The following is a 21,872-nucleotide window of genomic DNA, read 5'->3' on the forward strand; positions in this document are numbered from 1 at the left end:
TTATGGATATGAGTGAGAAAATGTGGCACACGTGTGCTCATCGCTTCAGCTGTTCACTCTTGTATTTATTTGAGAGGGTCAGGCACTGACCCGGCACACAAACACTCATCCCCCTCTCAGCAGGCTCTGTCATGGCCTCCAGAGGCCCGGTGCTGTCATTCTTACTTTGCCACACATCTGGATACTCTTACTGTCATTCTCTGCACCCTGTGCACCACCTAAAACACACTCAGCTATACTGTAATTACTCTGGAAAGTATGCAAACATCTCCCAACAACTCCCAAAGTGGGATTCATCAAAAGTACAAGACCTCCCTTTGAAATGAAATATAAAAGTATATATGATTTCTCATTAAAGTGTGACGTTTTCTAAAGATGGTGGTCTGGAAGCACATACTGGTCTCAGCTCTTTCTTACTGGGATTGATTCTGGCCTCGCTCCACCACAGATGGAAGTGTCTAAATAGGAGGAGACAGTGTTTACCATCTCACCCCCCTCCCCTCCTTTTAGCTTTCCGGCTTTGCAAACCAACATGTACTGTATAGTGTGTGTGTGGGTGGCTCCACCTGGGTTTGTTTTCAGTAGGAGGACAGAGGAGGATGTGAGTGTGAGCGAGTGATGGAGAAACTGTTCTGTGTCTACTCCACCCTTTCAAATACAGAATGATGACGGGGGCCACTGCTGTCTGGTCAACAAGTGGAGCACCTTCCTGAAGGCCAGGCTCATCTGCTCGGTGCCCGGGGCCGACGGCATGGAGACTCACTTCGACGAGCTCCGTGAGTACAAAAACCTTTACACCTTCAAACAGACCGTGCTGTGGTTAGTCCGACTGTCTGCAGCTGAAATGGTGATCTGCAGGTTATTCGGTGTGGGTGGGGGGTGTCATATAGACTTCCTTGTCAATCAAAGATGCTGCCAGCTCTGTGATGTCTTTTTCTTAGGTTTTCTTTCTTTGTCAGTTCAGCCAAGTTGGGTGTCACTGTTCTTCTGCCAGATTACATCAAACACATCTACGGCTGCAACTAATGATTGTTTTCAGTATCAGTTAATCTTTAATGATTGTCATTATCAAAATGTTGCCAATTAATTTTCTGTCTATCCCCTAATCAATACTAATTGTTTCTGCTCTTAACACTTTAAGTCCTGCATGCCTGAGGTACAGAGATCTAGTTTGTGTGATGTTATGGTTATGACCAGGTGTTTAGAACAGAAAATGTAAAAGTTTGTGTCAACAAACATGGACCTTTTCTACAAAAAATTACTCCTTCTTTCCAATAGAATTAGCATTAGTATTAGTATTAGTATTAGTATTAATATTACTAATACATCCTTAACCAAGAACTTTTGTAGCTGTTTTTTGAAAGAAACCAAATCTCGTCTTTGTGCAGTTAATCATTTTGACAGTAGATATCAAATTGCGGAGAAAATGTACAAAAATGACATGACTGGATTTATCTCAGACATATTCATTTTCAGGTTCCTGTCATGTATGATCACATCTGAAATATTAAGTAGTGAACGGTCCACTGCACGGTCTGCTGTTTCTACAACAGCACCTGCCAAGAGTCCACTAAAAACACACACATACACACACACAAGAGCTCAGTCCTTGGCCCATATGGCAGCCCACTCCCATCATATGGCCCATACAGTATATTGCAATGTGAATGACACACACACACACAGTCCCACCGCTGTAGTTGTCATTTTCTTTCAAGATGTCTTAAACAAAAGTGTCTGTTTTTTGTGTGTGTAAGGGGGGCGGCCTGATGGTGGGCAGATCAGATCACCAAGCAGGAATGTCTGTGACTGTGTGTGAGACTGTTAGCCTCTCTAGAGGAATCTCTTTCTGTCTCACTGGTTTAAAATAGAGCCATGGAGTGATAAGGGGCTGATGCGTGAGACTAGTGTTGCTCTTGAACTAATCTCAGGAATGAAAAGTGCCATGGCTGTTGAATCCAATGATAGATTTTTGTCTCTTTATCTCACTGACACACTCCTTGCTTTTAGCTCAACCTGCCTGGAGTTATAAAAGCTGCTTTGTTTTGTTCAACAACTGCAAAAGTGACACACACTCGAAAACTCTGCAGCCTTTTCGTGTGTGCAGCCACTTCACGTAAATAACGCGAAAGCGGTCCTGAGTGGGAATGGGCTCACTTTGCCTTCACAAATGAGGGTTCTGTCTTTACCGGTCAGGTCAGTGTTGACACAGGCATGCAGAGCAGAGTGGCTCTGTAAGAGGAAGATTCGTCATTTGTTGGCTCTGATGATGATTTTCAGGATATTGCTTGAATAAGGCTGTAAATGTGTAGTGGAACAGACTAGTGAATGAACAAGGGCAGGCCTGACAGCGCAGACATGTCCACAGAGAAGGAAAGTCACAGGCACATGCCAGTTTGCAGAACAGCCATCCCCACCAAGGACTACTAGAGGGGACAATAAATTGGATATGATTGAGTTTCATGCTAATGGCTTCACATTTACTGTCTAGTTTGAATGTTTATAAAGCTCTCCCACTGGAGGGTTTGTCTTTACAGAGGAAAGTGGAGATTTTAGGATTGCACAAGGGCAAATGGGGTTTTAACTACTGCACATTAAATGTAGGTCATTAAATGATTAGTTTGACATTTTGGGAAACAAGCTTATTCGTTTTTTTTTTGTTTTTTTTTGCTGAGAGCTAGATGAGAAGATTGTTATCGCTCTCATAGCTGTCTGTTCAACATGACGCTAGAGTCATAAAAGACTGGAAATCTGGGAAACAGCTAGCCCCTGTCCAAAGGTAATGAAATCTGCCTACCAGCACCTCTAAAGCTCATTAATTAACCCTCCATGTCTCATTTGTTTAATCTGTACTAAAACTGAAACACAAAAACAGCAGTGTTTGACTGGCAACCACTGTGTAAAACCACAAATTGTATGTTTTATACTTCACATGTATGGCTTAACCAGACAAGAAATATCACGCGTGAGCTTTAGAGGTGCAGGTAGGGTTAGGATTTTAATTTATTTTATTTTTGGGACAGAGCATGGCTAGCTGTTGCTCCCTGTTTCCAGTGTTTGTGCTAAACTAAGCTAACCAGCAGCCATGTAGCTTCAAATTTAACAGACAGATATGAGATCTTCTCATCTAACTAGCAAATTAGCATATTTCCCAAAATGCGCAATTTCTTTAAAGTCTACAGACATACTAGGGCATGTACTAAGGAGGCACTGTACTATAGATGGACTACAGTACAGTAGTATAATACAGCTGATTATTTTGAGCCAGGACAAACTTAGAAAGTTAAGTTAGCCATGCTTGAGTGAGAAGGTTCTTAAACGTTCCCCCTTTTCTTTAAGAATTTTGACAAAATGACTTTACAAGTCATTAGTGAGAGGTTTGTTGAAATATTCAGACCAGCTGTATTCCTGTGTTTCTGTATTCCTGGCATGGTAGTCTTATGTAGAGAGACATTATGACAAAGCACACCTGAGACCTGGTGAGTTTTTACAGTTGGAATATGTAACACTTATTGGCTCTATCTGACAGCTTGTACCTAAATGACCCATAGAGATTTAAAACAGTGTTAGAGTGCTGTTTTTACTCAAAAATAACCACAAAACAGAAGACACTACTGCATTTTAGATAGATAATGTCTGCTTTAAAACATATCAGATCAATAATTAGAGGCTTGAAAAAGAAGAGAGAGAGAAAAGACAGACACAAAGAAAAACAGATATTACTCGAAACCTAAAGACTGATCAAGCAGAAATTGATTTTTTTTTTTTTTTTGGAGGACATGGGATGCACGGCGGCTGAGATTTTATTGCCTTACAAGCAGATGAAAGACGGTTGTGGAATCTGGATACTTTCCTAGCTGTTATTAGCAAGATCCCCCGGAGCTAAGTCATCACTGTCAGGACAGCTTTTATTGCAGATCACATAGCTTATTTTTTCCCCATGTTTTCATGAAGTCATGATCTGTTTCTAGCTGCATCCATGATAGCTTTGTCTTGGCCTCAGCGGTATCCTGTCTGCATGCGCGCACTTACATGTTCTTGCGTGCAAATCGCTCACTTCTGCACTACAACAGCTGTTTGTCCTGTCAAGGATCATCTGTTGTGTGACACCCATGACCGACCCTCGTGCTGCGTCCATGCTAACCCATGACTGTTCCATTGCTCTGGCTGTGGCAGCTGTGGAAGATGGCATGATGGTGGATGTGCGTGTGTGTTTAGGGGTCTGACTTTGGAGCATCTGGTAGCTAAGTTGGAGGAGTAATGTTCCTGCTAGCTCTCTGCTTTGTCCTTTTCTCCAGGAATGAGCCTGCAGTTGTAGACAGTCCCTAGAGGAAGGCTGGACTGATTCTCTAATGTGGACAGGACCAGAACACAGAAGTTCAAATTCAAAGACTATGCTCACACCCTCCATGTATCATTCTATCTGCATAACAACCTGGCAGCTAATTTCTTATGTGGGACTGAGAGCACATAAATCTGAATTTGTAAACTTGCTCTCTTTTTTTGCACATGATCAGTTCTCCTTCTGTTTCCACACTTTCCGAGCATTAATAATCACATTTTTAGTTTTTCTCCCTCCCTCTCTCACATTTCGACTTTCTCGATTGCGTCTTTCCACTCTGCGGTTATTTTCCTGTGCAACTAGGTTGGGAGAACATTCTCTGTTTCCCTTGAAGGCCCTTGTCCTATTGTAGGCTGTGAACATGCCTCCTGGGAATAGTATTTAGGTCAGGTACCGAACAGGAGAGAGACTTGTCACCCATCACGTGTTTAGCTCCTCTTTATTTGTTGCTGTGGACCTTTCCCTCAGTATCAACAAAAGGATGATCTAAATCAGGCAGTGTCCGATGTCAGAGCCCTATAAGACAGAGTATGTGAGCATTCATGATTTACAGACCTCCAGAATCGGTTTAAGAGAATATGACGCAGTTCTCCCTTGGGAGGGAAGAGATATTTCCTTTCCCTCAAAGTGGAAGACATAAACTATGGGTGCAGGACGAGGAGAATCCCTGCACATCATGCTCACATTTTCTCTTTAGGAGGTTTCAGGTGGTTCAGCAATCAAACTGCTCCAGTCCAGACTGTAGACAGACTGTTTGAATTCACAGCCTTACTTTTAGATATCGTGGCTCTGTGATTGAATTGCTTCGTTTAGCATGGTTAGGTGCAACAGCTTCTCAGGGTTTCAGTTTCAATGTTATCTTGTCAATGAAGCCTTCACCTTACATGTCCTTCCTCTGAGGCCATCATTACGTTTCCTGTTGCACAGTCGATTGCTGTGGTTTTACACCTACTCTTTCCGTCAGCAGGATATGGGACTGGCAGGAGGGCTGTCTGGAAGGAAGAAGTTTTTACCTCTTATTATTTCTATTAGACTGTTGGCTAATGTTCCTCTTCCTTTTAGCTTTTTCAGCCATGCTAGCATGACTCTAGGGAAAGCACTGTCTGCCTTTATGTCAGTCAATTAAACCAACTTGTGAAATGTGTCCATAACTATTTGATGAATAGTCATCAGTGTACACACTCAGGATGAATAGTAATATTTTTTATTCAGTTCCATAAATGGGTAAAATGAATATTTTTTTGTCCAGTACTTTGGTTTGTGACCGAATTTCCTGTGAGCTCCAGCTGTACTTTCTGTTCAGCGCTAATTACCAACTGTTAGCATGGTAGCACACTAAACTAAGATTAGCACAATCTTTGTTTTTATTTTCCTTATGCTATTTTATATGCTAAACTAAGATGGTTAACATAGCCAATATAGAACCCTTTAAACAGCAGCATGTCAGCTTGGTCATTATGAGCATGTTAGCATGCTGACATTAGCATTTAGCTTAAAGCAGAATTTAGTGCTGTGTTTAGTCTAGATGTTAACTGTTGCAGCCAACTTAAGGCAATTCAAAAAGTCACTCACACGAATCCCTGACCTTTATTCTATTGGTGCAATTATGAATTTCAAGACATAACCCAAGAGCCCACTTTGCTCACTATTCAAATCCACTAATGGGTACCATATGTTTTCAACAGAGATGAAGGTTCAGCTTCTTTGTTAGTGCACCATTAATTCCAGGGATGTGTAGCCTAAAGGTCTTTCTTGCTACGAGTGGTTGGATTGACTGAAAGCTGTGTAAATATTAGTAAAGAAGAGTGCTTGTGCTGGAGAGTGTGATGTTTCCTTCATCTGCTCTTTACACTGACGTGATTTCTTTCTGTTTCCTTACAGGAGATGTTTACATACAGCCAACACAGGACACAAAAAATCCTGTGATATATGGAGTCTTCTCTGTCTCTGGGTTAGTGTACTGTAACAGATACTGTAAATGCACAACAGCAACAATAGGCTCTGTTTTTGTGACTTGAGATAATTTTTTCTGACCTTTCATTTCACAGTTCAGTCTTCAAAGGCTCTGCAGTTTGTGTCTACTCCATGGCCGACATCCGCATGGTCTTCAATGGACCCTTTGCCCACAAGGAGGGCCCCAATTACCAATGGGTGGCCTACACTGGGAAGATCCCCTACCCTCGCCCCGGCACGGTAAGCCTTACCTCATACTGACTCCACACATGAAAATCCCACTCCAAGCTGGTATAACAGGGATTTCTCTCTGACTTAGGACTCAAATAGAAACCATCTGAACAAAATGTAGACACCAGCATAACCAAACTCAAAATAATAATACAAGCTCTCAAATTTCATATGATTATGTCCATTTATTTCATGGATTTTGAATACTCAGTGTAGAATGCAGAATTTAAATGCTTCTGTTTGTTCCTCAGTGCCCTGGGGGTACGTTCACCCCCAACATGAAGTCCACTAAGGACTATCCAGATGAAGTGATTAACTTTATGAGGAATCACCCAGCCATGTACAATGCCGTGTACCCGGTACACAAGCGCCCCCTGGTGGTTCGGACCAACGTGGACTATGAGTTCACCACCATCACTGTGGACCAGGTGACAGCTGCAGATGGCAACTATGAAGTGCTCTTTTTAGGAACTGGTGAGTGTTGTGTAAACTTATGTGTATTGTGTTATGTAAATTTTACACAAACGAGGGAAGGAGCCAGATCTGTATTGTTTTGTCTGCTCATAAAATCTTCATAGCTTTTTAGGGTTATTTTTAAGTGACTAAGGTACACATGAAGTCAGTCTGAACCTGTGAACCCTTTGATTAGAGTGAGAATGGTGAATGACAGTGTCAGTGGATAATGAAGATGGAAATAAATCCCATATAAGTAGAGGGCTTGTCTCCTTTACAGTCATTTATCTGTAAGAGGAGAACATTCTTGTCTTTTGTGCTTGAGTGGAAATTGAACCAATCAAAGGGTTTGTACCTCGCTGTGTTCACATGAAGTAAACAACAGGATTTGTACCTGGAGGGCAGGGGTGGATCAACAGCAGGAAGGAGAGAGAAAGAAAGAGGGGTGGGGGTGGGAGTTACAGTTGGAATATCCATCACCTTAATCTTGCCCAGTGGTGTAAGAGAGATAATCTGTGTGTCTTCATGCCTTGAACCTTTAATGAGACCCCAGCATGAAAGTAGCAGACACAGCACAGTACGCAGCCCTCACATGTTGCACATGACGCCTCTTAACGGGCTTCTTTGTTCATCTGTGCATTATGTAGAAGACACTAATGGGTTTGTGTGTGATGGCGGCCACCGTGGAGGAATGTGTGTCTTTTCAGCTGCTGTCGGAGGCAGCCATTCAGCCCTGCGCCGAGGCTCAATGCAGAAGTCATAATAAATCTCAGGTGTCCTGCTCACAGGAATGTCGAAATCTTTACAGGAATCAAACATGCCAGAGAAGGCCAGGGAATGTCTTATGGCATTAAAATGAATAGGTCAGGGTAAGAATGAAGATGAGGATGACAAAAGAGGTTTGTCATGCTGGCTTCAGTGAGGACACTAAGTGGAACAGAGTCTCACGTCACTGAGGAAAGGTTAAACTGGAGAGAACCACATGACTGAGGTGAAGAGAACAGAGGAGTCTGTTGATATGAGGATTATCCCTTGTTGGAGGTTGCTGAGAGAATAAAAATGGAAATCCAAGGGGCTGTTGACAGGCGGAGGGGTGAGAGATTGCAGGTGTGTAGCTGACAGGTGTGTGTTGTGGTCCACAGACAAGGGAACAGTTCAAAAAGTTATTGTGCTGCCCAGAGATGATCTTCAGACCGAGGAGCTGGTCCTGGAGGAAGTAGAGGTTTTTAAGGTAAGCCTTTTTCTCTATTACGTTTTCTTCTTCCCATCATACTTACTCTTACCTCTTTCCACTTCCATCTTTGTTCTCTATTTTGCTTGTCCTTCACCCCCCATAATAAATTCCTTGTCCTTTCTCTTCTTTTTTTTTTTTTTAATTTTGCTGCTTTGTATGTTACATGTTCATCTAGAATAAAGATAATACACTGTGCTCACAATGAATCATTTTCTCCATCAAGGTCCCTACTCCAATTACAACAATGAAGATCTCATCCAAAAGGGTAAGCATGTCTGTGCAATGGATTTTCTTAACCTTTGCTGACACAAAGGGAAATGAATTCACCTTCTAAAGAAAGGAAATGAATGACACAATTTGGAAAGGTCATAGGCTACATGTATACAGCTGTGCTTCCCTGTTGCTTCATAATTCTTATAATATAAGCATGACAAGGCGAGACAATGAAGAGAGAAATATGGAAAAGACATTAAAGTTTAGTGTTGCCTTTCACAGTGATTAAAATACTTGGCCTTTTTCTATGTTATGACATCAGTCCACAGACAGAGAGTTAATATTACACACAGCCTGCCAGACTGATGAATTTCAAACAGCTGATCATAAAATTATCATGGAAACCTGATAGAGATGAGCTCAGTATTCTCCCAGATGATCCAGAGCCTGCTTCTGTTTCAGCACAGTGCAGGGCTACGTTTTACACTTACCTCATTACATCCATTTGGATTTGTCAAGTACACTGAAATGAATAACGTTCTGAAAGCCTGGAATCATACAAGCCACTGAATTTACTGGACTCAGATATTTTACTTTGAAAACCAGTTACCTGATTTTATGTTGTCTGAATTTCCCTCTGTGTCATTTTTGATCGTTGGTTTCAAGGTGTACAGTTATAAAGATTTTATTTCCAGATTATACATATATTTTTATGATTTTCAAAGATAGACAATTCCCAGACTTTTAGTGTCTGAGCCAGTTTTATCAATCAGATTTTTTGGCTTGACTGGCATTTTTTAGATCCAACTTGAGGTTTGAGGCAGTTTGAATAAAAATGTTGAATGTTGGGCACTTTAATCTGAATTTATGAACCCCAAAAAACATACTGTGAATACAATTTTGAAATTGTACATCATGAAATCGACTATTAAAACTGTCAATAATTGCCAGCATTTGCCTCCTTATATTTGGCTAAAGTTCAGTATCCTGTCGAGGGCTGTGTTTAACACCATTTTCTGTCCTCTTTCCTCTCAACAGCAACAGCTGTATGTGTCATCTGTGGTAGGGCTGACACAGCTGGCTCTCCACCGGTGTGATGTGTACGGCGAGGCCTGTGCTGACTGCTGCCTGGCCAGAGATCCTTACTGTGCCTGGGATGGCAAGTCCTGCTCCCGTTACTCTGCCTCGCAGAAGAGGTGAGCACCAACATCAGTGATAGCATGAGTTACACTAACTTCATAACTAACTGACTGACTTGACTGATGTGTTGAATGATGCTCAGATTAGACTGCGTGGATGGCTGAGCGGCTGGCATTTTAATGTGTTTCAATAATATGTTCATCATGGTGTTCGGGTGAACTGTGGTTAACGATACACTAATAATTATATACATGTTGTGTTCTAAGTGTAAACAGTAAATGATGTACATTTGCATTTTGCAGTGACATAGTAACATAATGGGTTGGTGGTTTGTGCTTATCTCCATTTGAACTGAATACTTTAATGGCTTCTTGTATTGTTGAATGGCTTTGAATGGCTTGCGGTTGCTTTATGATGTTTTCTCTCCTTATTCGGCAATACTGGTCTGACCCCTTTAGACGTAGCCGGAGGCAGGACGTCAAGTACGGGAACCCCATCCGCCAGTGCCGAGGCTTCAACTCTAACGGTAAGACTCATGATCCTCAACCTCCTGAGTTTTCTTTTCTGCTTCTGTTTGTTCATTAATGAACTCAGAGGATTGGAAAGTCTCATTGTTGATGATCCAAACAGTTCAAAGTTTCCATTGTAATGGGCCGTGATGAATGTACTCTGGCAGCTTTATGGTAATCTGTGAAGGCTGTATTGCTAGAAGGACTTTGATTTTACCACAACTGAGATCTTGGTCCTTAGGAGCTCATGGTAATGAGTGTTTTGGTTGCCATGGAAATCCTTGTCTCTCTCTGCCCTGCAGCCAATAAGAACACTCTGGAGATGGTGCAGTATGGGGTGGAGGGAAGCAGTACCTTCCTGGAGTGTCAGGCCCGCTCTCCACATGCTGTCATCAAATGGCATCTGCAGAGAGATAACAGTGACCGCAGGAAAGAGGTGAGCCTTCACATAGTGTATTTCTCAAGGTTTCTGGTTATATAAGCATATTGTATCATGGGGTAGTTTACTCAAATGCAAAGCATAAAGTTTCCTCAAGTGTTGAATCAGTTTGAAGTTTCCTGACATGGGTTAATAACAGATGAGTATTTTCACAGATGAACATGAATGATTTCTTCTGGACATATCCACCACAGTATTTCATTTCATTTTGTTACTTTGTTGTCATGGGGAGCTGGCAATGTTTATGCGGTATGACACTTGAAAAATGAGTCCAGAGTAAATCTTTTCAGATAATCTGTTAACATGATTAAGCGAGTCAGGCTCTGATTGATCGATGCCTGATTTCTTACACAGACCTCCGACTGTCCTCAGGCTCAAGGGAAGGACACGTAAAGGGGAGCTGTGAAAAAGCCCTGTGCTATGATATACAACCCTGAGGCACTAGTTAAAGTTTTATTGTGAAGCTATGTAGTGTTACTGGGTCTCTTTTATTGACTATTCTGTTGGATGGTCTCTATTCCCACAGGCAGAGCTTGACTGCTGCCTCGCACATGTGATTCAGAGCAAAAAAAGGCTGTCATCACCAATTCAGATTCCTGGGCGTAGATGTAATGAAAAAGCTGAAATAATGGAGTTTCACCACTACTTGCTGTTTGATTACATTTGAATGAATCTTTTTTCTTTTTTTTTTAATTAAGGGTATTAATCCACGATACAGTCCAAGATAGTAGGGGTGTAAACAAATGTGAATTCATTATTCGCATATGGAGAGATAATAGACTTAACAGATACATGATCCATACAGCGTCCAAGGTTTCAATCCTCTTTTCCCTCTCCCCTCACTGACCTGTCATCTGATTGATTGATTTGCCAGAAAAACATGACACTACTTCTTCATAACCAGGTCAAATTGAAACCCAGAAACATATACACACTGCTAACCCACTCTTTTACAGTAGAAGTAGGATGTCTGATGTGCATCAAGGGCAAATGTCCCTAAATCTGTTTAGAAATCATAGAAAAAGCTGCTCCTTGTAACTTAACATCTGGGCTCAGAATCATCAGATTCATCATCAGATTTTTTTCTTCAGTATCAAAGGTTGTACAGTGTGAACATGAGCTGCTAATAGCCAAAGAAGCAGGACTTTCCATTATAGAGACATCCCCAAAAGTAAATATGCTAGATGCTAAAAACACATCCACAATAATCCACAATAACTTTTCATCAGCTTTCACCTCATTGATTATGTGATGAAAGATAAAGTTCACACCTCTAATGCACAAGTCACACTTCAGGTGTTTCATGAGCTGTTTGTCTTTCTGTGTCTGCAGATGCGTTCTGATGGTCGGATTTTGAAGACAGAGCAAGGTCTGCTCCTGCGGTCTCTGCAGCCCTTTGACTCCGGCATGTACCAATGTACAGCCACGGAGAAGAACTTCAAACACACGCTGGTGAAGCTGCAGTTGGTGGTGCTGTCGAGCCGGGCCGTCAACAGCGTCCTGGTGGAGGGAGGGGGAGGGCTGGTGCCGTCTTCTCACCACTCCAGCAGCACCCAGTGGACCCCCAGCACAGGCCAGTACAAGGACCTGCTGACCATCCTGAGCCAGCCAGAGATGAACCTGATCAATCAGTACTGCCAGGACTACTGGCACTTTGGAGACCCGCAGCTGGGCGCCCTCAAGGCCAAAGACCAGAAGGAGCTCAAGGAGCTGAAGAAGCCCCGCAACCGCCGGCATCATGGGGAGGGGGAGGAGAAAGAGGAGCAGCAGGAGGTAGAGACATGAGGAGCCCAGCTTTGCGTCTGAATCACCCTCAACCACCCTTCCCCTCCACCCTGTGAAAACTGGGAGAGACTCATTGAGAGTAGCTACATGAAAAAAAAAATCCACAAACCGGAAAAAAAAACAAACTGAGAAAAAAGAGGCTTACAAACAAAATCCCACATACATCCTCTCAAACAGTAAGATATATGATACACAGTATTTATTGTAGGTTGTATATAGTATCATTCTGTGGATTTCTTTGTACTTATAGAAAAAAACATGCTCTTTGTGTATAGGTACCTTTGGGGCAAATATTATTGTTATTATTGATGTTGTTAATTTTATTGTTGCTGTTACTGTCATTACAAAACTCATCTGTCAGCATTATGTTGTAAGCTGTTAGGAGCCAACTACAAGAAGCTCTCTGTGATGGGGAGATGAGTTGTTGATAGAGGGGTGATGGGATCTCTTTTTTTTCTTGCTTGCTTTGACTGGATGCCAGGACTCTTTTATTTCTGGACTCTTCAGGAATGCTGGTGATGCAACCTCCTCGTGGCTGCATGCAGACAGAGACTTAATATTGCAAGGGGACCATCGACACATGGTCCCAGTTATTGTGGAGAAACTGTACTTTCTCCATGGGAACCGATGTTCTAATTGGGCCTTTTAATAGAAATCTGGTGCTTGACCTCTGTGTTTCCTTCTTGATTGGAGGATTGACTGTAAAATGACAAAATAACATCTCGGCTACTTTTCAACCCAGATACTAATTCTGAGTAGGGAGATTTACTAAAAAAAAAAGAATGACAAAGTTCTCACTTGCGTTCTACTCTGAGTAACATGTGGCTCCTTCTGGCCATGAACTTGGGTTTAAAAATGATACATAAAAGAAAGAAGCAAGCATCAGATCATTTTTTAATGATTATTATTAATACTATAGGCATTATAATGGTTGGGTTCTTTTCAAACACATACATCTTTTTAACTTAGAGTGAGGTGCAATAAAGGGTCAAGGTTTTGCACAAAGGGCATTATTCTTTTACTTTCAAGGGACATTGGCTGGGGCCAAATGCAACAAGCACAGTCGGGCAAGGTATAGTTGACTTTTGTGTAAAAACAAATCCAGTTTAAGATGAAAGAGGTGCCCGGATCAGGTAGCAGTTGTTAGCTCTGAGCACACAAGACATCTTTTGTTCATTTTTCCTTTGACATTCATATGTGGAAAAAAAATAATTGCCCATATACACAACAGAGCATTGTAACAATGTTGTGACACTAACCAAAATATCGGGAAGCTGGCTTTCATTGTGTGCATGAACCTGTATTTGTACTGTAATTCTGATAAGATACTGTGTGGTTGTTTTTTTCTGTTCTTCATCTCTAGGGGTGTATGGTCTGAGGGACATTCTCAGTACAACAAGATGGGGAAAACAAATCCTTTAAAGATGGCCTCATTTCAAATATACTCCTGTATAAAGAATGATACATTTTTTCATCGACATAAATTTAATTCTGTTAAAATATAAAGTGAAATTATCTTGCTTATGTGTTTCGATAGCACATAATACTATCATTTTAAAAAATGCAAACAAGTTTCTTACTAATTACACAGTTAGGCAGTTAGAATTTGATGAGAGGGGCGTTATTAAGAAGTGAGCAAAGGTTAAATTGATTATATTTTAATGCTTAACCTTTAGTACACTTCTCTATTAAAAATGGAGTTTCCTTATATAAGAACATATCATCGGGGGGGAAAAAACATTTGGAACAAGGTGAATTTTTTCATTGTTTAGGCCGAATGAAAGTCAGCATTAACATCCCTGGGAAGATGTATCCATAGTTCATACAGGGGTATCCGTATCTGCTCCTCAATTTGGGATTTGTCTGCATTCCCAGAATTAATCCCAGCTCCTGATTGTCTCCTCCAAATGAGACCAGGGGATCTTCAGAAAAAAAAAGAAAACTACAAAGAGAGGTTGTACAATTTGTTGGTATTTTTTTAAAATGTGTCTTTAGTTTTTGAGTGTTTTTGTTTGTTTTGTATTTTTTGCATCATCAGACTTTATGAAAAAAAGAAAAAAACACTAAATGCACAGAGGTGATGTTATTGTAATGACTTGTGTAAATTACTTTTATCTTCCCTTTCCATTGTTGTTGCAGACTAATAAATTAAAGCTCTATATTTTATAAGAATGGAATGCTCCCCCCCTTCATTGTGATTGGCTTGATACTGGATGTTTTCCATGTTCTGCCCAGAACCCTCTGGATCCTTGGAATAAAGTTGTACCTGTAAAAGAGATATGTATTCACATTTGTATAAAATATACACATTGCATTGGTGTATGTAATGAAACTGTTGGAAGGTAAAACATCTCTAATGAAAGAACACAAGTGGAGATTTGTTCTGTGTCTCAATGTAAGTGTCTTAACCTCTGGGCCTAATAGATATGGATTATGCAAGAGCCTAATCCCCATCAGATAATATAGTCAGATGAGGCTCAGTCACTGAAAGGTTCATTAACTCAATTTTTTATTGTTCAGTAGATAATCAGAATATACCTACAGGAGATTTACAGAGTTGTTCATCAATACTAATTAGTGGTGCGGGGTGTAGCACCGCAAACTATTGTTATTCTCGCTTTTCTTACACCTAGAATTTCGGTTTGTAACTCATCCCACACTGTTGAGCGCACACCAACAAATTATACATCAAAACGTGCGGCTTGATCAGACTCGGTGTGCTTGTATTCTTTTCTCCAGAATATTCAGGTTTCACAACATAATTTGTGAAAAACTGCAAAAAAATTCCCTTAGAGAATGAATGGGACGAGGTCAAAAAAGTGTCAAAAAAGTTGCAGTTTTTCAGTGTACACCTAGAAACACCATTCAAACTTTAAAATGTAGACACAAGTCTTGTGTATTCGAGGTGTATTCAACTTTTCCTAAGTTGTGTAGTTTTTGAACGGTGACACTTTAATGATCATGAGTGATTATAAAAAAATTCAGAGTTTACAATGGCTGTGTATTGCGGAATGTTCCAGCTTAGAGTGTAGAGGCTTTTAAAAAAGTCTCAAAAATTGTTTCTTCACATGACAACTACAGCCACAAATTTTATTCTACAACAGTGATATTCTCCAGCTTTGTAGCCACACGTGTCTTCTTTCTCACAATGTGTTTACTTTATGGGTAGGATTTACAGTTTTTGAATAGTCTGCCTTTTACCGACATGAGTCGCTCTCATCTGCTCCACTGACCAATGTAAATTGAGAAGAGGATTTTTGGAGAAAAGCAGAAAATACTCTTTTTTTTAACTTGCCGTATTATCCACCTTTTTGACACTAGGACCAAAAAAAAAAAAACATCACTGTGTTCCTTAAGGTCTCGTGGCTTTGACGGTGAAATTCGTTTGGCGATATCATGTTTTTGGAATCAATAGCAGTAGTTTGACAGGCCCATAATGAGCCCGTCGGAGCGGCTGTGAGGTGCTCCGAAAATTTCCCAAAGGCAAAACATCAGCATACAAGAAAACAAGAGAAAACAAAGTCCTGAGGATTCCAGTGTCCTGACATGGTGCAGGCACATTAGATCCATTCATAGGATCAGACAAATTATTACTGTGATTAGCAGTGATAACAGTAGTCATACGAACTGCAGTAAAAGTCAAATATAAAATAGATAAAAACAGTAACAGTAGCAGATTTAGTGGTCAATTGCAATTGCAGTAAGTGCTATAAAAGGGAAAACTGTAAACATGTTATTGTTTCTGAACAAAAACCTATAAATCTGTGCCTCTAAATATGGGGACAGGAACCAAAAGGGGACCTTAGCCAAAGCTGCCTTTCTGAGTAAAAAAGTATTGATACTGGTATGGCTATCAGCGGTACTGGCCCTGTATTTGCTTGTTATGGGATCCCTATTGGTTTCTATGTTTTGTTTCGTAATACATGGCCTGTGATATTATGGTCTGGCTCAATTATCACTGGCCAATCATTAGCCAATCAGAGAGGAACCAACCCACCTGGTTGTTAGAGGGGTGGGACATAAAAGGCGCAGGTACAGGCCGGGAGAACCCTAGAAACAGGGGGACACGGAGACGCTGGTTGTGAATTTATTCAAATCTGTGAAATACTGTTGTTCATCAGGTGAAGACCCGGGACTTTGAGTCAAAGTGTAACCTGATAAAACCGGACGCTGAGCCGTGTGTTGGAGCTGGTTTCAGCTCGTAGTTCAGCTAAACCACGGTACTACTGTGACCACCACGCGGTCACAGAGTCCGCCATTACCGCGCCGGTTTGGAGGAGAGGAGAGCGCGTGTGCGCGGAACGTGCCGAGACTTCCACCGAGTTTCTGAGTGAGTATGGAGACAGTGTGAGCACACTGAGGGAAACAGACCAGGTGTATCAGCCTGTGAATCTCTGATCTTCAGATGCTGCAACAGAGGCCTTTCCACCGTGTGCGCCACAGACGCTACTTTTGCTCACGACCGCGCACACGCTCGCGCACACCGCCTCAGCTCGCTTGTCGCCATTGCACCGCTCACCTTGGACAGACGGCTTGGAAACGGCTTTCTGGACTTTTTACGAAAAGTGAGTACACTCAACATTTCAGACGAGCCCCAACGAGCGCGCCAACGACATGGTTCACAGCTTATGGCGCCATGTTGTGCTGGGGCCACCTGGGGTTATATTTTATTTTTATAAGTGGAGCTCTGTAGTAAATATTTCTTAAGTCTTGGTGGTTTGACATTTAAATTATGGACCGTGATGTGATTCATGTGTTAAAGATTAAGGCTGAATATGACACGCGGGACAGCGCAGCCGCACAGAGGTAATTAGGCCTCAGCGACCTCCTCAGTTCGTTTCCCACGTGCTCAGGTTATCAGGGTTATGTGGAGACAGGCCTCTAACTCCTCAGAGTTTTTACCCACGTAAACATTTATTAGTTGTATTAGAGTCCAGAACTGCAGGCCAGTGCGCGCGGACTGTGGCAGTCTGGAGCGCACCTGCTGCTTTGGCTCACAGGTGCAGCAGCGGCCTGGGTGAAGGTGAACCTGAAGGCCGTGGTTCGCTCTGAGTGAAGCTCCGACGGTAAAATACCGTCATCAGTTTGATCAGTGTTGATTTTCCGTTTTACTCGTTGAGCAGAATTTAATCAATAAACAATATTTAAAGATTGTGAAAGGCTGCTCAGTGAAGAGAACATGCCTCCGATCAATAAACCACCAGCAAAATCTTCATCTTTCAGCTTCACCACAGTCATCCTCACTCACACATCACAGTCTCCAATATGATCAATAACTATGACAGGAATGTTCCATAAGCTCGATCACAGCAGGAGAAATTATTATTCCCTGATCAGTGTGAGGTGTGTGTGTATAAAGCTTCACACAGATGGATTTTTATTCAGTGAACTGATGTCCACAGAGTGTGTGTTGGACAGGATCAGGCCACTACGTGTCTTCAATTTCTTCTTCTTCTTCTTTCAGGTCCACAAACAGATCAGCATGAGAATAAATCAACTAATTGTAAGTGCAGTTTTTATTCTGCTGCTGGGGTGTGTTTGTGTGTGTGTGTCTCTTGCACACGCACACATGCACACGCGCGCACACACACACACACACACACACAGACACACACACACGGCCACTGTGCCAATCTGTCTCACCCTCTTTTTCTTTCTATCTCACACACTGCCACCATGTCATAATTATTTGTCCGCCCGACCGTTTGCCTGTCTGTCACTCCCTCACGCACTCTCTTGCACTCTAACCCTCTCTCAACATTGTAGCGTCGATTTTGACTACGTTGGATGAAGAGGCTATACGAGGTATAAGTTTCATTTGTCTGATGCTGGGATGTCTGGCCGCCGTGCCATAACTTTTTCTCCTACAGAATTTGTTCCTGTCCATCCAGTGTGGCTGCCATCGGTTGTCTCTCTCTTTCAGTCTGTTGGTCGGGCGGTTGTTTGTTTGATTATTGTTTGTTTGTTTGATTATTGTCTGCTCGTCGATTTTGACCCCAGGGGATCAAGAGGCCATACGAGGTATGCGACTTTAAGTTCTTTGATGCTGGGATGTCTGGCCGCCGTGCCATAACTTTTCCTCCTACAGAATTTGTTCCTGTCCATCCTTCAGCCTGGCTGCTGTCTGAGTCTTCAGGAGGTATGTGGTATCTGATGTTTGCTCAGCCACCGTGCCATCACTTTACCTTGTCTCGGCTGCTGTGCCAGTCTCTGTCCTTCTTTCTCTCTCTGTCACACAAACACACAAACTCACACTCACACCTCTGTCTCTCTCTCTCCCTCCCTCTAATCAGCCTGCTAGGGGTTGATCTGGGGGCCCCCCCAAAAAAAATTAGCTTTATTGGCAGATCAGATCGACCTAAACACCAAATTTCCAAAGCAGACAGATGATTGGCAGAATATACAGCGATATATATCAGCAGCTATGTCACATGACAAAATGCTTAAAATAAGACAAATTAACTTTAACTTGTGACCATAGTCACAGGTGTGGAAGGACAAAAAACACAGGCAGCTGTTTTAAAAGAAAAAAAAAAGAAAAACAGGCATTTTGATAAGTCAGACCCTCCTTTCAACTTTTAGTTTGGATAGTTAGTGTCAGGTTAGGGTAAGGAGTTAAGGTGTTTTGATTTCTATTTATTTATTTATTTATTTATTTATTATTATTATTATTTTTTTTTTTTTTTTTTTTACTGTCTCCACACATGCTTCCCTGTAAATTCTTTTAATCTGCTGATTAACCTTGTTATTTACTGGTGATAGCTTCTCTAAGATCATCATAACTGATTAGGACCAAGACTTTGATAATGACTTGCCTGTATTTTGACTGGTCTAACTGGAATTATTGATAGAACATTGCTATTCAGATCTTGTGGTAAAAGATAAACTGCAATATCAAGCGGTGTGGGGTTATTTGGGTCAGGTTTAAGTGTAGGTGGGTTCATACTTTTTTTTTTTTTTTTGCGTGGTGGACAGGGAAAGGTAATGAAGTCTGTCAGAAAGATGATTCAGATAGCTCTGGACTGTAAAGATGCACCCAGTTTGGGTATTTTTGCTTCATTTTCCATTTAGTGATGATGAACGCAGTGACCACTGTGAAAACCTAATAGATCTAGAAGTATCAAGTTTACCAGGTTGAACATTAATGATTGTTTTGCTCTTACTGAGATATGTGCTATTGACATTATGTGAAATGAGACATTGTCATGGGTTGAATGAAAGAGAAGGTCTTAAGGAAACAGGCTTTGTCTTGAAGTAGAATTGCTGATCTTTAGAAACAAATGTGAGCAGAGTGACAGCCATTTCAGAAGGCAAACCTGAAAAGATGTTTACAGATAGTAGAGAAACCTTTCACTATGTTTTAAAAACCATGTCAAACACACTAGAGGGGAAGACACAGTTAAGGCCTCTTTCCAGTGCTTGAAAAAACAGTGAGGAAGACATGTTGAATTTTGGACAGACCATAAATTCTGCTTAAATTATTGTGTTGCTGCTGTAGTTTGATTATGAGTGAACTGAGGCTTTATTCTGTGGCTGAACCTCCAATGATGGTGTTTACTTTTACATTGTCTGTTACACACATTTCTCCCAAATTGTCAGTTTTCTGTCCTTTAGCACCTTTTTCATATACTTGTCATTTTATTTATTTTAGTTTAATTTTACATATTTATTTGTATGGGTTTTTTTTTCATAGTTATCCTTTTTCTTAAATTTCTTTGTCATTGTGAATTTATTTAACTTTGTCAATTGGATGAAGAAAACCTTGTACTCTGTAGTGTTTGCTCATTTGTTTTTTTTTTTTTTTTTTTTTTTTTTGGTTTTTTACTTTACATTTGGACTTTTCTGTCTCTGAGCCCAAGACATGGAGCTGGCAACCTGTTGATGTTGTTCTGCAAAAGGAGTAGTGTAGGAGTGCAGTAGGAGACAATAACATCTTCTCAGACTGTCTCTATGTACGTCAGGACATTGGACTTTGTAATTACTGCTGAGCCTCTGTGGAAGGGTTTTCAAAGATCGTGCTGAAGAGGAGTTCCACAGGCGGTACAGAACTGGAATGTGATGAAGTTTTGAGTTAATGGACTGATGGATAGATGACTTTGGAGACTCCCAGTAGACTTTCCACCCTGCAGGGATGGATGCAGTGGACTGTTCCACCACAGTCTGGGAAAGCAGCAGACACCAGACTCAGGAGAAGTGAGAGAGCGGCAACCAAAGGTAAGATCTGAGGTCATGTTGAAGGGTTGCTATAGTCTGTTTGCTTTTTACTGATGGCTAATGATTGTTTTTTTTTTCTCTGTTTGAGTCATATGTCCAACCTTAAGGAAGGCTGGAAGGGGAATGTTGTGGCCTGACCTGATCCACCAAGCCCTGGACACCGCCTAGATATCTGGACCTCACCTCTGAAGGACTGTTGCAGCCCACATCGCACAAGTCTGCAAGCTGCTCTTCAAACTACAGGACACAACCAGGAAGTGAGTCTGCTGCATCTAGGAGGTGGGTGGGCTAATTTCATGTGAAGCTGTGAAGCTTTTAGTGAAGCTCAAGTGCTGATTAAGCACAGACTGTGACCATTTATTATATCTGTTGTTGGAAGCACAGTTTTACCAACTCTTCACTTGTGATGCCTCAAAAGGAGACGGTCTCAGGAATGTTCAAACAAAACACAGCTGGATCTGTGATGTTGGCTTTCTCAAGTGGTTATTCAACAAGGAAGTGCTTGAAGAAACAGAGTGAGGAAGACATGCTGAAGTTTGGACAGACCATAAATTCTGCTTAAATGATTCTGTAGCTGCTGTAGTGAGAGAGCAGCAACCAAAGGTAAGCTCTGAGGTCATGTTGAAGGGTTGCTATAGTCTGTTTGCTTTTTACTGATGGCTAATGATTGTTTTTTTTCTCTGTTTGACTCATATGTCCAACCTTAAGGAAGGCTGGAAGGGGAATGTTGTGGCCTGAACTCCTCCACCAAGCCCTGGACACCGCCTAGATATCTGGACCTCACCTCTGAAGGACTGTTGCAGCCCACATCACACAAGTCTGCAAGCTGCTCTTCAAACTACAGGACACAATCAGGAAGTGAGTCTGCTGCATCGAGGAGGATGGACTGATTTTCTGTAGATTGGAACTCAAGTGCTGATTAAGCACAGACTGTGACCATTTATTATATCTGTTATTGGAACTGAAGTTTTGCCAGCTCTTCACTTGTGATGCCTGAAGCTCATAGATCATGTGTTATAAATCAATTTTCTAGCTGTGATTTTGTTTTTTTGTTATATTCAGAAACAAACACAATCTTCTTTGTATTTGTGTCACAATCAGAGACTCAACTTGATTAATCCCAGGAGGGAAATTCTTTATTTATAATCAAACTCCAAATAGAAAATGAAGAAAATGCAATGTACTATGCAGAAGACTTGACAGAAGTAAGATATAAACTTTTTTTTAGATAAATTTAAATTATAAATAACAAATAGAATATAAAAAAAACTATATATAAACTAATGCCCACCGCTTAGAAAATACATATACCCCAATATCAGAAAAAATAAACATGTTTTCATATTTATCTTTACATAT

The 21,872-nt window shown here is 41.2% G+C and overlaps 1 protein-coding gene across 4 annotated transcripts in view; it reads left to right on the forward strand.

The window, feature by feature from the left end:
* sema3fb (sema domain, immunoglobulin domain (Ig), short basic domain, secreted, (semaphorin) 3Fb) overlaps positions 1-14,575 on the forward strand; it is a 57,791-nt gene extending 43,216 nt beyond the window's left edge. For 2 of the 4 annotated variants that reach the window (XM_041033672.1, XM_041033674.1), the window contains 10 exons: positions 662-776; positions 6,224-6,293; positions 6,391-6,535; positions 6,778-7,000; positions 8,122-8,210; positions 8,437-8,478; positions 9,465-9,622; positions 10,010-10,092; positions 10,378-10,511; positions 11,847-14,575. In XM_041033672.1, coding sequence (XP_040889606.1) covers positions 662-776; positions 6,224-6,293; positions 6,391-6,535; positions 6,778-7,000; positions 8,122-8,210; positions 8,437-8,478; positions 9,465-9,622; positions 10,010-10,092; positions 10,378-10,511; positions 11,847-12,299 — 1,512 coding nt within the window. In that variant the 3' untranslated portion in view covers positions 12,300-14,575. The remainder of the gene's footprint in view (positions 1-661; positions 777-6,223; positions 6,294-6,390; positions 6,536-6,777; positions 7,001-8,121; positions 8,211-8,436; positions 8,479-9,464; positions 9,623-10,009; positions 10,093-10,377; positions 10,512-11,846) is intronic. The other 2 variants (XM_041033673.1, XM_041033675.1) reach the window with 1 other exon arrangement.
* The last annotated feature ends 7,297 nt before the right edge of the window (positions 14,576-21,872 follow it).

The sequence above is a fragment of the Toxotes jaculatrix genome, chromosome 3 (genome assembly GCF_017976425.1).
Source record: "Toxotes jaculatrix isolate fToxJac2 chromosome 3, fToxJac2.pri, whole genome shotgun sequence".
In the NCBI taxonomy this organism is placed as follows: Eukaryota; Metazoa; Chordata; class Actinopteri; family Toxotidae; genus Toxotes; species Toxotes jaculatrix.